A 15,177-nucleotide genomic window follows, 5' to 3' on the forward strand; every position below is an offset into this window, starting at 1 on the left:
CCTCTTTTTCTATTTCCTGAAATAGCTTGAAAAGTATTGGTATTAGTTCTTCTTTAAAAGTTTTGTAAAACTCTGCTGTATACCCATCCGGTCCTGGGCTTTTCTTGGTTGGTAGTCTTTTGTTGGCTTCTTCTATTTCCTCACTTGATATTGGTCTGTTTAAGTTGTTTATATCCTCCTGACTCAATCTGGGCAGATCATATGACTTAAGAAATTTATCGATTCCTTCACTATCTTCTATTTTATCAGAGTATAAGGTTTCAAAATAATTTCTAATTAATCTGTATTTCTGTAGTGTCTGTTGTGATATTGCCTTTTTCATCTCGTATGCTAGTAATTTGAGTTCTCTCTTCTTTGTTAGCATGGCTAAGGGTCTGTCAATCTTATTTATTTTTTCAAAGAACCAACTTTTAGTTTTGTCAACTGTTTCTTTTGTTTCAATTTCATTAATTTCAGTTCTGATTTTAATTATTTCCTGCCTTTTACTACATTTGCTGTTGTTTTGTTCTTCTTTTTCTAGGGTTTTGAGATGAAGTGTGAGATCATTTATTTGTTGGTTTTTTCTTTTTTTAAGGAATGAACTCCAAGCAATGAATTTTCCTCTTAGAACTATTTTCATTGTGTCCCATAGATTCTGATATGTTGTGTCTGTGTTTTCATTTATCTCTAAGAATTTTTTAATTTCCTCCTTGATGTCTTCTGTAACCCATTGATCATTCAGTAACATATTGTTCATTCTCCAAGTGATATAGGATTTTTCCTTCCTTCTTTTATCGTTGATTTCCAGTTTCATTCCATTATGATCAGATAAGATCCTAGAACAACATATTTCAAATGCTTAAAGATAATGGGTGCCAACCAAGAATATTGTATCCAGCAAAATTAAGCTTCAGGTTTGACAATGAAATAAAAACCTTCCATGATAAACAAAAGATGCAGGAAGCAATCCCTGTAAGGCGGCTCTCCCTCCTCAGTCGGGTGACTCTCCAATCCTGGTCATTAGGCTTGCTCCTGGTCTCTAGCCCCCTTGCTTCTCCTGCCAGCCAAGCCCTACTTGGGGCAGTTCTCCACAGATCTAGCTACACACACTCTGGGCCTGCAGTTTCCTGGATGCCCTGCTCTCTTGAACGACTAGGCACTCTCTCTGTTTGCCATTCACCCAGACCTCATGGTTTTGGAGTGTGAAAGTTGTGAACCAGCAGCCTATTCTGTCGGATTCCCTCCAATAGTCAGGCCCCTGCCAGCTGGTGAGAAAGGTTTCCGTTTTCGCTGCTGGTGGGAGTGGGAGTTGGAGGTCAGGTGCCTTTTCTGTTTCCCTTGGCTCTGATAATTATGCCCACAGAAAGCTGGGGAGAGATTTTTTTGAGTTTTCCCAGATGTATGGAGGGGGGGGGGCTGAGGGTCACACACCTGTTGTCACTGAATTCGCTGCCATGCGATCTGATCCGCCGAACTCTGATGATGTCAATTCTCTGATATGGTGGTCGCGGGTTTCCTTGCAGGGTGTTCGGTGGGGAGGATGGGTCTGGGCCATTTCTCTCCTAAGTCCCAGCTTCAGATCTTGGTCTGGTGTCCTGTGGAGGCATGGTTTGCAGCTCCTCACAGGATCCCAAGTTCCATTTCTCTGCTCCCATACCTCCACGATCGGGGTGGCTCAGAATTTCAGCCACCCTGAAGCCTCTGAGATGTTGAAATGCTTCCCTTAGGTTTCATTGTAGCCCAACTTCACTGAATGTTCCTGATAAGACAGCATCCAGCCATTCTGAACTCCCTTACTGTAAGCACAGCGGTGCAGGTCATGGTAGTGCTACCTCCCTATCCGCCACCATGTTGCTAGTCTCCTGTATGTATTCTTAATAGCTGCCATTCTGACTGGAATGAGATGAAATCTAAGAGAAGTTTTGATTTGCATTTCTCTAATCGCTAGCGATGATGAACATTTTTTTCATATATTTGTGGATTGATTGTATATCCTCTTCTGAGAAGTGTCTGTTCAGTTCCTTGTCCCATTTATTGATTAGGTTGCTTTGGGGGCTTAAGTTTTTTGGGTTCTTTATATCTCCTAGATATTGGTGCTCTATCTGATGTATGTGTGGTAAAAAATTTGCTCCCATTCTGTAGACTTTCTCTTCACCCCACTGATTGTTTCTTTTGCTGAGAAAAATCTTTTCAGTTTGAATCCATCTAATTTATTGATTCTTTTTTTTTTAATTGTTTATTTTTTTATTTTTTATTTTTTAATTTTTTATTGTGGGTTGTTCAAAACATTACAAATTTCTTGACATATCATATTCCACACTTTGATTCAAGTGGGTTATGAACTCCCACCTTCACCCCATACATAGATTGCAGATTCACATCAGTTACACACCCATTGATTTACAAATTGCCATACTAGTGTCTGTTGTGCTCCACTGCCTTTCCCATCATCCACCCTCCCCCCTCCCCACCTCTCCCCTCCCCTCCCCTCCTCTCTCTCTACCCCCTCCACTGTATAACCCTGAGGGTCTCCTTCCATTACCGTGCAATTTCCCTTCTCTCTCCCTTTCCCTCCCACCTCTCATCCCTGTTAAATGTTAATCTTCTTCTCCTGTTCTTCATCCCTACTCTGTTCTTAGTTACTTTCCTTATATCAAAGAAGACATTTGGCATTTGTTTTTTAGGGATTGGCTAGCTTCACTTAGCATAATCTGCTCTAATGCCATCCATTTCCCTGTAAATTCTATGATTTTGTCATTTTTTAATGCAGAGTAATACTCCATTGTGTATAAATGCCACATTTTTTTTATCCATTCGTCTATTGAAGGGCATCTAGGTTGGTTCCACAGTCTTGCTATTGTGAACTGTGCTGCTATGAACATCGATGTAGCAGTGTCCCTGTAGCATGCTCTTTTTAGGTATTTAAGGAATAGACCAAGAAGGGGAATAGCTGGGTCAAATGGTGGCTCCATTCCCAGTTTTCCAAGAAATCTCCATACTGCTTTCCAAATTGGCTGCACCAATCTGCAGTCCCACCAGCAATGTACAAGTGTACCCTTTTCCCCACATCCTCGCCAGCACTTGTTGTTGTTTGACTTCATAATGGCTGCCAATCTTACTGGAGTGAGATGGTATCTTAGGGTGGTTTTGATTTGCATTTCTCTGACAGCTAGAGATGTTGAGCATTTTTTCATGTACTTGTTGATTGACTGTATGTCCTCCTCTGAGAAGTGTCTGTTCAGGTCCTTGGCCCATTTTTTGATTGGGTTGTTTGTTCTCTTATTGTCTAATTTTTTGAGTTCTTTGTATACTCTGGATATTAGGGCTCTATCTGAAGTGTGAGGAGTAAAGATTTGTTCCCAGGATGTAGGCTCCCTATTTACCTCTCTTATTGTTTCTTTTGCTGAGAGAAAACTTTTTAGTTTGAGTAAGTCCCATTTGTTGATTCTAGTTATTAACTTTTGTGCTATGGGTGTCCTATTGAGGAATTTGGAGCCCGACCCCACCGAATGTAGATCGTAGCCAACTTTTTCTTCTATCAGACGGCGCGTCTCTGATTTGATATCAAGCTCCTTGATCCATTTTGAATTCACTTTTGTGCATGGCGAGAGAAAGGGATTCAGTTTCATTTTGTTGCATATGGATTTCCAGTTTTCCCAGCACCATTTGTTGAAGATGCTATCCTTCCTCCATTGCATGCTTTTAGCCCCTTTATCAAATATAAGATAGTTGTAGTTTTGTGGATTGGTTTCTGTGTCCTCTATTCTGTACCATTGGTCCACCCGCCTGTTTTGGTACCAGTACCATGCTGTTTTTGTTACTATTGCTCTGTAGTATAGTTTGAAGTCTGGTATCGCTATACCGCCTGATTCACACTTCTTGCTTAGCATTGTTTTTGCTATTCTGGGTCTTTTATTTTTCCATATGAATTTCATGATTGCTTTCTCTATTTCTACAAGAAATGCCATTGGGATTTTGATTGGCATTGCATTAAACCTATAGAGAACTTTTGGTAATGTCGCCATTTTGATGATGTTAGTTCTGCCTATCCATGAACAGGGTATATTTTTCCATCTTCTAAGATCTTCTTCTATTTCTCTCTTTAGGGTTCTGTAGTTTTCATTGTATAAGTCTTTCACCTCTTTTGTTAGGTTGATTCCCAAGTATTTTATTTTTTTTGAAGATATTGTGAATGGAGTGGTTGTCCTCATTTCCATTTCAGAGGATTTGTCGCTGATATACAGGAATGCCTTTGATTTATGCCTGTTGATTTTAAATCCTGCCACTTTGCTGAATTCATTTATTAGCTCTAATAGTTTCTTTGTAGAGCCTTTTGGGTCTGCTAGATATAGAATCATATCATCTGCAAGTAGTGATAATTTAATTTCTTCTTTTCCTATTTTTATGCCTTTAATTTCTTTCATCTGTCTAATTGCTCTGGCCAGTGTTTCGAGAACTATGTTGAACAGAAGTGGAGAGAGAGGGCATCCCTGTCTTGTTCCAGATTTTAGAGGGAATGCCTTCAGTTTTTCTCCATTCAGAATGATGCGAGCCTGAGGCTTAGCATAGATTGCTTTTACAATAATGAGGTATGTTCCTGTTATCCCTAGTTTTTCTAGAGTTTTGAACATAAAGGGATGCTGTACTTTGTCGAATGCTTTTTCCGCATGTATCGAGATGATCATATGGTTCTTATTTTTAAGTCTATTGATGTGGTGAATAACATTTATTGATTTCCGTATATTGAACCAGCCTTGCATCCCAGGGATGAATCCTACTTGATCATGGTGTACAATTTTTTTGATATGTTTTTGTATCCGATTTGCCAGAATTTTATTGAGGATTTTTGCATCTAGGTTCATTAGAGATATTGGTCTGTAGTTTTCTTTCTTTGAAGTGTCTTTGTCTGGTTTAGGTATCAGGGTGATGTTGGCCTCATAGAATGAATTTGGAAGTTCTCCCTCCTTTTCTATTTCCTGAAGTAGCTTGAAAAGTATTGGTATTAGTTCTTCTTTAAAGGTTTTGTAAAATTCTGCTGTATACCCATCCGGACCTGGGCTTTTCTTAGTTGGTAGTCTTTTTATGGTTTCTTCTATTTCCTCAATTGATATTGGTCTGTTTAGGTTTTTTATATCCTCCTGACTCAATCTGGGCAGATCATATGACTTAAGAAATTTATCTATGCCTTCACTATCTTCTAATTTATTGGAGTATAAGGATTCAAAATAGTTTTTGATTATCTTCTGTATTTCTGAAGTGTCTGTTGTGATATTGCCTTTTTCATCCCGTATGCTAGTAATTTGAGTTCTCTCTCTTCTTCTCTTCGCTAGCATCGCTAAGGGTCTGTCGATTTTGTTTATTTTTTCAAAGAACCAACTTTTAGTTTTGTCAATTTTTTCAATTGTTTCTTTTGTTTCCACTTCATTAATTTCAGCTCTGATTTTCATTATTTCTTGCCTTCTACTTCTTTTGCTGTTGTTTTGCTCTTCTTTTTCAAGGATTTTGAGATGAAGTATGAGATCATTTATTTGTTGGTTTTTTCTTTTTTTAAGGAATGAACTCCAAGCAATGAATTTTCCTCTTAGAACTGCTTTCAATGTGTCCCATAGATTCCGATATGTTGTGTCTGTGTTTTCATTTATCTCTAAGAATTTTTTAATTTCCTCCTTGATGTCTTCTATAACCCATTGATCATTCAGTAACCTATTGTTCATTCTCCAATTGATGTATGCTTTTTCCTTCCTTCTTTTATCGTTGATTTTCAGTTTCATTCCATTATGATCAGATAAGATGCATGGTATTATCTCTACTCCTTTATATTGTCTAAGAGTTGCCCTGTGACATAATATATGATCTATTTTTGAGAAGGATCCATGTGCTGCTGAGAAAAAAGTGTAACTGCTTGATGTTGGGTGGTATACTCTATATATGTCAATTAGGTCTAGGTTATTAATAGTGTTATTGAGTTCTATAGTTTCCTTATTCAACTTTTGTTTGGAAGATCTGTCCAGTGGCGAGAGAGGTGTGTTGAAGTCTCCCATGATTATGGTGTGGTGGTCTATTAGACTCTTGAACTTGAGAAGAGTTTGTTTGACGAACATAGCTGCACCATTGTTTGGGGCATAAATATTTATGATTGTTATGCCTTGTTGGTGTATGGTTCCCTTAAGCAGTATGTAGTGTCCCTCTTTATCTCTTTTGATTAACTTTGGCTTGAAATCTATTTTATTTGATATGAGTATGGACACGCCTGCTTGTTTCCGAAGTCCATATGAGTGATATGATTTTTCCCAACCTTTCACCTTCAGCCTATGTATGTCTTTTCCTATCAAATGCGTCTCCTGTAGGCAGCATATTGTTGGGTCTTGTTTTGTGATCCATTCTACTAGCCTGTGTCTCTTAATTGGTGAGTTTAAGCCATTAACATTTAGGGTTATTATTGAGATATGGGTTGTTCTTCCAGCCATATTTGTTTATTTCTGTTACTAAACATTGTTTGTTTTCCTCTTTGATTATTTTCCCCCCCCCTTTACTGTCCTACCTCCCACTGTTGGTTTTCATTGTTATTTTCCATTTCCTCTTCCTGTAATGCTTTGGCGAGGATGTTTTGAAGAGATGGTTTTCTAGCTGCGAATTCTTTAAACTTTTGTTTATCGTGGAAGGTTTTAATTTCATTCTCCATCCTGAAGCTTAATTTCGCTGGATACACAATTCTTGGTTGGAACCCATTTTCTTTCAGTGTTTGAAATATGTTATTCCAGGATCTTCTAGCTTTCAGAGTCTGTGTTGAAAGATCAGCTGTTATCCTGATTGGCTTACCCCTAAATGTAATCTGCTTCCTTTCTCTTGTAGCTTTTAAAATTCTCTCCTTATTCTGTATGTTGGGCATCTTCATTATAATGTGTCTAGGTGTGGATCTCTTATGATTTTGCACATTCGGCGTCCTGTAGGCTTCTAGGATTTGGGATTCTGTCTCATTCTTCAAGTCTGGGAAGTTTTCTTGTATTATTTCATTGAATAGACTGCTCATTCCTTTGGTTTGGAGCTCTGTACCTTCCTGTATCCCAATGACTCTTAAGTTTGGTCTCTTAATGTTATCCCATATTTCTTGGATGTTCTGCTCATGGTTTCTTAACAGTCTTGCTGAGCTGTCTATGTTCTTTTCCAGTTGAAATACTTTGTCTTCATTGTCTGATGTTCTATCTTCTAAGTGTTCTACTCTGTTGGTAGTATTCTCCATTGAGTTTTTAAGTTGGTTTATTGCTTCCTGCATTTCTAGGATTTCTGATTGCTTGTTTTTTATAACCTCTATCTCCCTGTATATTTGATCCTTTGCTTCCTGGATTTGTTTGCGTAATTCGTTGTCGAAGTGATCTTTCATTGTCTGATTTTGCTGTTTAATGTCTTCCTTGATACTCCAGATCATCTGAAGCATGTATATCCTGAATTCTTTATCTGACATTCCATGTGCTGCAGCTGTTACCTCTTCTAAAGTTGCGTTGACCTGCATTGCTTGTGGTCCTTTCTTTCCTTGTCTTTTCATACTGCTTGCGTATCTTTCCTGCAGGTGCGGGCGGCGGCTCTGCTCTCTCCTTATTCCAATTGGGGTGTCGTGGCTACCACGCCGGCAGGTCACTGGGCCTGTTCTGGGAGCTGGTGGCGGCTCTGTTCTGCCCCTACTCCAATTGGGGTGACGAGTGTACCACGCCGGCAGGCCACCGGGCCTGATCCGCCGGTCGGTTGCAGGTTTGCCTACCCTGCAGGCGCGGGCGGCAGCTCTACTCTGCCCCTACTCCAAATGGGGTGACTTGTCTGTCGTACCGGCAGGCCACTGGGCCTGTCCCGCTGGTCGGTCGCAGATCTGCCCACCTTTCGGGCACGGGTGGAGGCTCTGCTCTGCCCCTACTCCAATTGGGGTGTCGTGACTACCCCGCCTGCAGGACGCTGGGCCTGTTCCTGGCACGGGCGGCGACTCTGCTCTGCCCCTACTCCAATTAGGGTGGTGTGTGTACCACGCCGGCAGGCTCCTGGGCCTGATCCGCCGGTCTGTTGTAGGTCTGCCTACCTTGAAGGCGCGGGCGGCGGATCTGCCCTGCCCCTCCTACCACGCCTGCGGACCCCTGGGCCTGATCTGCAGGTTGATCACTGGTCTGCTCACCCTGCGGGCACGGGTGGCGGTTCCGCTCTGCCCCCACTCCAATTGGGGTCACGTGACCACCACACCGGCAGGGCCTGATCCGGGCGTGGGAGAAGGATCTGCTCTGCCCCTACTCGAGTTGGGGTGACGTGTGTACCACACTGGCAGGCCACTGGGCCTGACCCGCCAGGCTGTCACAGGTCTGTTTACCTTGCAAGCACGAAGGGCGGCTCTGCCCTGCCCCTCCTACCACGCCCATGTACTACTGGGTCGTGGGTCTGCCCACCTGGTGGGTGTGGGTGGCGGCTCCGCTCCGCCCCCTCTCCAATTGGGGTCACGCGGTCACCACGCTGGCGAGCTGCTGGGCCTGCTCCGGGGGCTGGCGGCGGCCCGGCTCCTTCCCTCTGGCTCGAGGACAAATTGAGGAGACTCGGGTGACTGAGCCTCACCCCCCTTACCAGGAGACCAACTGCTTATGTCACCGCTGGTATTGATGAAGATCTCTCCTCCACCGCTTTCTGCTGACATCAGATCTCTGCCATGTTGGTATCCTATGCGAATGGCAGCATTTCGTTCCCCTTGCCGGGCAACCCAAGCAACGGGTGAGTCCTGACCGGCCCTCAGCAGGACCCGGACCGAGAAGCAGTTTCCGCGGGCTCCTAGCCCCGGTCCAGGGAAGTTCCGGGAGCCGGAACTCGGCCGCTCCGTGCTCGGTGTAAGCTCCTATAAGTGTAAGCTCCAAGAAGCAGCCCCTGCGGGCTCAGTTCCGGGAGCCGGAATTCGGCTTCTTAGTGCTTGGTGTATGCTCTGATAGTAGCAGGGTCCAAGAAGCAGCCTCCGCGGGCTCCGCAGCCCTGAGCCAGGGCGGTTCCGGGACGGTTCCGGGAGCCGGAACTCGGCCGCTCCGTGCTCGGTGTAAGCTCCTATAAGTGTAAGCTCCAAGAAGCAGTCCCCGCGGGCTCAGTTCCGGGAGCCGGAATTCGGCTTCTTGGTGCTTGGTGTTTGCTCTGATAGTAGCAGGGTCCAAGAAGCAGCCTCCGCTGGCTCCGTAGCCCTGAGCCAGGGCGGTTCCGGGACGGTTCCGGGAGCCGGAACTCGGCCGCCCCGCGCTCGGTGTTCACTCCGATAAGATCAGATTTTAAGAAGCACCCAGGCGCTGTAATTTATTGATTCTTGATTTTATTTTGTGTGCTTTACAAGTCTTGTTAAGGAATGATTTGGGCCTACTTTTTCTTCTATTAGTTGCAGGGTCTCTGGTTTAATTCCTACATCCTTGATCTACTTTGAGTTGAGTTTTGTGCATGGTGACAAATGAGGGCTTAATTTCATTTTGCTGCATATGGATTTCCAGTTTTCCCAGCACAATTTGTTGAAGAGGCTATCTTTTCTCCAATATATGATTTTGGTGCCTTTATCTAGTATGAGATAGCTATGTTAATGTGGGTTTGTCTTTGTGTCCTCTATTTTGAACCATTGGTCTACAAGTCTATTTTGGTACCAATGCCATGCTATTTTTGTTACTATTGCTCTGTAGTATAATGTAAGGTCTGATATAATGATGTCACCTGCTTCACTCTTCTTGCTAAGGATTGCTTTGGCTATTCTGGGTCTCTTATTTTTCCAGATGAATTTCATGATTGCTTTTTCTACTGCTATGAGGAATGCCATTGAGATTTTGATTGGGATTGCATTAAGTCTGCGTAGTGCTTTTGGAAGTATGGTCATTTAGACAATAACAATTCTGCCTATCCAAGAACAAGGAAGATCTTTCCATCTTCTAAAGTCTTCTTTAATTTCTTTCTTTAGAGTTCTGTAGTTTTCATTGTAGAGGTCTTTCACCTCTTTTGTTAAGTTGATTCCAAAGTTTTTTGCCTTTTTTTTTTTTTAGGTTATTGTAAATGTCATTTCTCTTTCAGAGGATTTATCACTGATGTTCAGAAATGCCTTTCACTTATTGTTGTTTGTATGTATTCTTAATAGCTGCCATTCTGACTGAAATGAGATGAAATCTAAGAGAAGTTTTGATTTGCATTTCTGCTACTTTACTGAATTCATTAGTTCAACAAGTTTCTGGTGGAATTGTTCGGATCCTCTATGTAGAGAATCATGTCATTGGCAAATAGTGATATTTTGAGTTCTTACTTTCCTACTCGCATCCCTTTAATTTTATCTAATTATCTGGCTAGAGTTTCAAGGGCTGTGTTGAATAGAAGTGGTAAAAAAAGGCATCCCTGTCTTGTTCCAGTTTTTAGAGGGAATGCTTTCAATTTTTCTCCATTTAGAATGATGTTGGCCTTGGGCTTAGCATAGATAACTTTTACAATCTTGAGACATGTTCCTGTTATCATGTTTTGAACATGAAGGGGTGCTATATTTTGTTGAGTGCTTTTTCTGCACCTATTGAGATTATCATCTTTTCTTATCTTTAAGTCTATTGATGTGATGAATTACATTTATTGATTTCCATATGTTGAACCAACCTTTCATCCCTGGGATGAACCACATTTGATCAGGGTGCACTATCTTTTTAATATATTTCTGTATTTGATTTTCCAGAATTTTATTGAGAGTTTTTGCATCTATATTCATTAGAGATATTGATCTGAAGTTTTCTTTCCTTGATGTGTCTTTGTCTCATTTTGGAATCAGGGTGATATTGGCCTCATTGAATGAGTTTGGAACTGTTCCCTCTTTTTCTATTTCATAGAATAATTTGAGGAGTATTGGTATTAGTTCTTTGAAGGTCTTATAGAATTCAGTGGTGAATACATATGGTCCTGGATATTGATTTTTTTTTTTAAATCATGGTCTTTTTCTCTTGTGATGAAAAAATTATCAGCTCTCACTCCTCATTCCTACAATAAAAGAGATACAATGCAATTCTCATGTCCATAATAGCTTGCTATCCATTCCACATGTCAACAATTTATACAAGCATATCTGGAAGGTAAAGAGGCCAAATTACTATTTTTTATTTAAAAAATGGTATAATAATGTTGCTGCCTATGCAACATTTCTTCCATTTTCCAAACATCCCAGTGAGAGGATTGGGAAAAGACAAGCAAACACAAATATAGAGAAAGCAAGACCCAGTGGATCAACTAAATTCCTAATAAGAGAGAGTCTGACGCTGAAATTTGTGAGCACAACAGTCTAATTAGAGTTTATCAACTTGTGCCCGTATCTCTTCTACCTCTGGGCACCTGGTGTTTGAACTCAAAGCCAGGAACCAATAAATGCTGTGAGCTGCACAGAATCCCCTTTGAACAGAGCATCACCAGTGACTAAGCAATTTCTATTGGTGCTTTTCCACCAAGAGTTCTCAGAAGGGCATACTTCTGCCTTGGGATAATTCAAAGAAACCTGTAATTCATTCACCACTCCTTACATAATAATGGTTTTTATCTTCTATCAAGCTAAACTGCAATAGTGGTAGGTCTATAGCCTAAGTGACATTGACTTCTTTAGTTGATGATCATTGGGTTTCCATTTTTATAATGTAAAAATGAAGAAATATGTATCTTCTAGGTTTTCATTGAAAATCATATTACATTAGATAATTGTAACTTGCTAAGTATGATGTCTGTCATATAGTCAAAATATTTTTTAAAATCCTAATATATTCATATCTTTTAGATTTTTTTCTTCCTAAAGAATGGATAAGATTAAGTGGTGAAAGTCTAATATGGGGAACTGAAATTTAAATTTACTGAACTGTTGTGTTCCTAAGGGTCTTTTTAGATTCATTCCTAAGGAATGATAAGGTATCCAACCCCATGGAGAAGTTAAAAATTTATCTTGGATTGGAGAAGATATTATGATGGATTGGGATAACCTTTGCCATGAGAGTGTTCCTTATTCATAAGTGTTCTCTTTATGTGTTTATTCTATTAGGTACCATTGGAGATTGGAAACATCATTTGACTGTGGCACAGAATGAAAGATTTGATAGAATATTCAAGAGGAACATGAGAGATTTTCCACTGAAGTTCATCTGGGATATAAATGAGGAGTAGAATTGTAACCAAGTATAAAATAATTATATAAAAATGTATTAATCAGAGAGTGAAATTTAACTTATACACTAACTTTCTACCTATCATTTAATTATTAATTCTAAAGTTATTGAATAGAATGAGTAAACTATGCTTAGATTAGTTGCCATTAATTTGATGAATGCTTTGACATATCAAAGCTTAAATTGATTTGGGAGGTAGACTACCTGGATCCCTGCTTGAACACAGGAAAATAGAAAGCTTAAAACGTGACTTGTTTCTGAAAGTCTTCAGGGAGTATTTGATAGTGTGTATTTTGTCTTTATCTATAATGAAGTTAAGGATCAACTAAACATTAACAAGTCTATCTCCCACCCACATCCCACGTGGGCAGTAGAAATGGAATGGGCTGGCTCTGGAATAAAGGCTAAGGAAAATAGATTGATGAAAAAGAAAACACAGAACACAGGAAATATTTTTTAAAGAGGAAGGACAGGATGGGCTAACCCATCATACCCTTCAAGCTTCCACACTAAAAAGAGCAAAATGGAACTCTTGATTGCTTTATTTATATTGGGGAACTTCAAAGGCTTTCCATGGAATGTTCTTTGCTGAAAAAAGTACAAGATGGGCTATACAGTTTCTAATGGATTATGCTCATTTGCAGAGCTACTGAGGGATCTTCCTAGTAGACTGGAGATAAAGATCATGTGCCTTGGGCAATCTATAGGTTGGAGGAGTCACAGATAGTTCCCAAGGAAAAACTGAAATCTCCCTGGCTTTCATACCGAGTGAAGACCTGCAAGTAATACATGGGTGGCTTCCTGCATCTATTGTTCTTGCAATTAAGCTTCAATTCTTTGGTTTCAAAAGTTTTGTGGGGTCTAGGGTTGTGGTTCAGTGGTAGAGCACTTGTCTCAAATATGTGAGGCACTAGATTTGATCCCCAGCACCCCATACAAATAAATAAAGGTATTGTGTCCACATACATCTAAAAATATTTGTTTTTTTTTAAAAAAAAATTTGTGAATATTGAAATGTAATAGTAAGCAGAATATTTGAAGAAGTCATGCTGCAATCCATGCAGCAACAACAAAGGTTCTCAAGTAAGGGCAATGGGAGACAAAGAAAAACACAAAGACTTTTTTAAACAAAGCTGGGGCCAGGTGGGACACTGCCCTCTGATGCAGGAACTAGCTCAGAACTAGCTCAGCATGTTTATTTTATCAGGTCTCATTATCAGGAAGTTAAACCACAGAAGTTCTGTAATTGTTCAAGGCTTTTGAGTTATTAAATGGCTTCTGTGTGCACTAAAACATTACAGAGCTAGAAACATTTTTGTAACTATCCTGCTGTACCCAGAATACTTATTTCACTGGAACATCTGATAACTATTAGTGTCAGAGCAAGATATCAAAGCCGTGCACATCCTTGCCTTTTAGCAAGGAGTGTTTCCCAGGTCTGACTTTTGCCACAGGAACAGCCAATAACCAGGGCTCATCCACTCCTCAAAGTGGACTAGTTATTTACTGGTTCAGCCATTATGTATTTGTATGAAAACAAAGGTTATAACCATAGTGTGTCATTCATTAAATCTATGCAACATAAAATTTAATAAATATTTAAGATAAAATTACTTTAAATACCTAGAAAACTACTGGTGAGTATGTTCATAATTCTCAAAATGAGAAAAACATAAAGCATAAAAGCAGTAAAAGAAACCAAAAAGGAAAAGATTAATGAATTTAAAATCATAAACATTTAAGAGTAGCACCATTCATAACGGACACCAAATGGGAACAAACTATATTACTCTGCTGCGCTCCTCCCCTGACTCAGGCAATGACAAGGCCCTACTGAGGTGGATGGCGCAAGGCGTCCATCCTCTGGAGGAGCGCAGTATGTTTCTCGGAATGGCTGGTATGTTTTTGTATTCCTTTAATAAGTATAGTTGAGACTTCTCATATGACCATTAAGTATGAAGGAAAAAACATGACTTTCCCAATTAATGCAACTACTTCTAAAGAATAAATCTGTTTGCTCTAAATGCAAAGATTCATCTGTGGAACGTAAATTGTTAATGTTTAATGAAAAAACCCCTGTAGGAAAAACAGTCAAGGAAGTTTTTGAGAAATTAAATTAAAATCTAGAGAAGAAGACTTAATGTTAAGAAGACAGATTAGCGCTTAGTACTGGGCAACTTGTTCTTGTTCCTGTGCACAATGGTTTGTGCTCTTGCTCTTGTTTGATTAAAATTAGTAGCCTCTCTTTTCAAGTTAACCACTTGCTATAACCATGGTGCCAATTCTAGTCAGTAAGTCAAGAAAGAATAGTCAAGGTATAGGCCAATAGTCTGGGACATTCCTATTATTAAAAGCTAACTAAGCAGAAACAGCTCAAAGCAAACCGAGAATTGAAAGTAAAAATGCTTGCTTATGCCTAAGCCAAGATACATTCTTTTTATCTAATTGTAGCTACGTAATATTTTGTTTCTTTGAATAATAATTCCTGTTTTGTAACCACAAAGTACTGTGAGCCTGCCAAAATGAAAAGTATATATGATTAACTTCATAAGTAAAGATTGGGACTCAGCACCTCCACTTTGGTGTCTGTGTTGTTTCTCCACCCCCCTTTCGTAGACTCCTCACCTTCTGTTCGTCTCCTGAGATCCCCTGTTGGAGCTGGACTCCGACATTACTCAGATTTATGATATTGGAAAAAAAAACACCCTAGATAATCAACCCATAAAGAGGAAAGTTTTATTTTAGTTCATGATTTCAATGGTTTCAGTCATGATGTCTTAGCCCAGTGCTTATGGACCTGTAGCGAGGCTTTACATTATGGTGGGGAACATGTAGAGCAAAGTTGTTCATCTCAAGGCAGTTGGAAAGTATACAGAGAAGAAGAGGAAGAGGCCAGGGTCCTAATATTCCTCTCAAGTACAAGCCACCATGACCTAACTTTAGTGCACTAGGCCCTACATCTTAAAAGTGCCACTATCTCTGAATATCATTAAGGGATGGGGAATAAGCCTTGAAACATTAGTCCCTGGTGGACACTTATCAA

General features: G+C 40.2%; 1 protein-coding gene across 5 annotated transcripts in view; it reads left to right on the top strand.

Annotated features, from left to right (window-relative positions):
• Positions 1-14,711, top strand: part of LOC124080487 (amine sulfotransferase-like) — a 60,320-nt gene extending 45,609 nt beyond the window's left edge. For all 5 annotated transcript variants that reach the window (XM_058573272.1, XM_046426405.2, XM_046426404.2 and 2 more), the window contains one exon: positions 12,011-14,711. In XM_058573272.1, coding sequence (XP_058429255.1) covers positions 12,011-12,132 — 122 coding nt within the window. In that variant the 3' untranslated portion in view covers positions 12,133-14,711. The remainder of the gene's footprint in view (positions 1-12,010) is intronic.
• Positions 14,712-15,177: the final 466 nt, after the last annotated feature.

This window comes from Marmota monax, unplaced genomic scaffold, assembly GCF_021218885.2.
Source record: "Marmota monax isolate L192 unplaced genomic scaffold, Marmota_monax_Labrador192_F-V1.1 WCK01_AAM20220418_F8-fsc00174, whole genome shotgun sequence".
Classification (NCBI taxonomy): Eukaryota; Metazoa; Chordata; class Mammalia; order Rodentia; family Sciuridae; genus Marmota; species Marmota monax.